The sequence below is a fragment of the Panulirus ornatus genome, chromosome 17 (assembly GCF_036320965.1).
Source record: "Panulirus ornatus isolate Po-2019 chromosome 17, ASM3632096v1, whole genome shotgun sequence".
In the NCBI taxonomy this organism is placed as follows: Eukaryota; Metazoa; Arthropoda; class Malacostraca; order Decapoda; family Palinuridae; genus Panulirus; species Panulirus ornatus.
The window spans coordinates 10,197,501-10,200,000 of NC_092240.1; the positions used below are offsets into that span (position 1 = coordinate 10,197,501).

General features: G+C 43.0%; 1 protein-coding gene and 1 long non-coding RNA gene across 2 annotated transcripts in view; both read right to left on the minus strand.

The window, feature by feature from the left end:
• The window catches only part of LOC139754560 (uncharacterized), a 625,282-nt gene that overhangs the window by 422,692 nt on the left and 200,090 nt on the right, over positions 1-2,500 (minus strand). The window lies entirely within an intron of this gene.
• LOC139754825 (uncharacterized) overlaps positions 1-2,500 on the minus strand; it is a 7,152-nt gene that overhangs the window by 4,165 nt on the left and 487 nt on the right. Inside the window, exon 2 of the mRNA XM_071672692.1 lies at positions 2,138-2,220. Within this exon, the coding sequence (XP_071528793.1) occupies positions 2,138-2,220 (83 nt within the window). The remainder of the gene's footprint in view (positions 1-2,137; positions 2,221-2,500) is intronic.

Below are 2,500 nucleotides of genomic sequence, written 5' to 3' on the forward strand. Positions count from 1 at the left end.
CCTTGCCCGCCTTTCACCCTCCTGCATGTTCAGGCCCCGATCACTCAAAATCTTTTTCACTCCATCTTTCCACCTCCAATTTGGTCTCCCACTTCTCCTCGTTCCCTCCACCTCCGACACATATATCCTCTTGGTCAATCTTTCCTCACTCATTCTCTCCATGTGCCCAAACCATTTCAAAACACCCTCTTCTGCTCTCTCAACCACGCTCTTTTTATTTCCACTCATCTCTCTTACCCTTACATTACTTACTCGATCAAACTACCTCACACCACACATTGTCCTCAAACATCTCATTTCCAAAACATCCACCCTCCTGCGCACAACTCTATCCATAGCCCACGCCTCGCAACCATACAACATTGCTGGAACCACTATTCCTTCAAACATACCCATTTTTGCTTTCCGAGATAATGTTCTCGACTTCCACACATTCTTCAAGGCTCCCAGGATTTTCGCCCCCTCCCCCACCCTATGATTCACCTCCGCTTCCATGGTTCCACCCGCTGCCAGATCCACTCCCACATATCTAAAACACTTTACTTCCTCCAGTTTATCTCCATTCAAACTTACCTCCCAATTGACTTGACCCTCAACCCTACTGTACCTAATAACCTTGCTCTTATTCACATTTACTCCTAACTTTCTTCTTTCACACACTTTACCAAACTCAGTCACCAGCTTCTGCAGTTTCTCACATGAATCAGCCACCAGCGCTGTATCATCAGCGAACAACAACTGACTCAATTCCCAAGCTCTCTCATCCACAACAGACTTCATACTAGCCCCTCTTTCCAAAACTCTTGCATTCACCTGCCTAACAACCCCATCCATAAACAAATTAAACAACCATGGAGACATCACACACCCCTGCCGCAAACCTACATTCACTGAGAACCAATCACTTTCCTCTCTTCCTACACGTACACATGCCTTACATCCTCGATAAAAACTATCCATCTATGTGTGTGTATATATATATATATATATATATATATATCCTCACCTGTATATATATATATATATATATTTCTTCTGGGCAGGGGCATGAGGGTGGGAATGGGGTGTGGTTGAGAACTTCAAAAACCCCTTTGAACACGAGAACTAACCTGACTTATTAAGATGGACAATGTCGAACATTTATCAACTCGTTACGAGAAACAGTAAGAAATATCCAGACACACATGGGATATGTTGGTGTTTGATGATATGAATATTCTCTGTCGTGCTGTGAAATCATACATGAACTTGCGATCTATGAATGAGGTTGCATTTGGCAACTGTGTCCTTGTTTGGTATGTGATGACCTAGTCGTCTACACTGTAGCTTTATCTCTGTCAGTGTAGAGTATCTATCATGATCTCCCTCCTCCCCATCATGGCCACGTCGAATCATAGGTAAAATAACAAGTTGTAAAAAAAAAAATACACAATAGAGTACTCTGACATCCAAAGTCGCTTATACATAAGCCATTACATGTATATCATTTGTTCAGTATATATCTTTAACCTTCTTAAATGTATAGATTAAGCGCATTGAAATCCTTGGATCACGTTACAACTCTAAAGGATACACACGTCCTTCAATATTCATCAAATATCCTACCTCACATTTGGTTTTCTCATGTTGATGCATACACATCTGCATGAACCTGCCTCCTGTGGGGCATCCAGTGGTGGCTACTTCGAGGCTCCGAGGCAAGCAAGAGCCAGCTTACCAACATGTGCAAATGCAGACTTACTGGATATATTACGATACCACAGAAGCTCTAGTATTTGTATCGTCCCCAGCAGTAGTAGTGGTAGTAGTGGTGGTAGAGGAAGAATGCTGATGCTTCTTTGTTTCTGTTTCTTCTTTTTTCTTTTAAGCATTTTGAGGACGACCGTACGCGCCTTTGGAACACGATAGGGTCAATCCTTTTCGTATACGATGGTGTGAACTTCGACCAGGGTAAGGTCAAAGGGGCGAGCCATCGCATCCAAGGGCTGTACCCGTCTTTTCGTAAAGGAAGAGAGTGGTGGTCGTACCTTACCATCTTCCCTAAAGGCGTTACTATGTCTGTATTTCCCTGAGAAACGTAAGACTTTGAAGCGTTAGGTCTTTATCATTCGCGCTCGGTGAAGAGAATGTCTCTTACCTTATTCCTTTCATCTCCTCCAACATCTGGCACTTCCACGGCGTCTTCCGCCTCATTACGGAATACATAAAGTGATAATGGATCTAAAAAAGATGAAAAAGAAATCTAGGACCGTGTGTTTCATTATGGGTGAGGAGCCTCTGTGATTCTTCTGTCGCATTGGTGAATACCGTAAATGCTTGGCATGAGTCGCTCAGTGTGTCACAGGCAATGAAATACATCACAAGACTCTCTCTCTCTCTCTCTCTCTCTCTCTCTCTCTCTCTCTCTCTCTCTCTCTCTCTCTCTCTCTCAAAGCCAGGTACAGCTCAGTTCATTTCTAAGGCATTCATGTATTCATTAGCATGATTCATATTTTCCTTT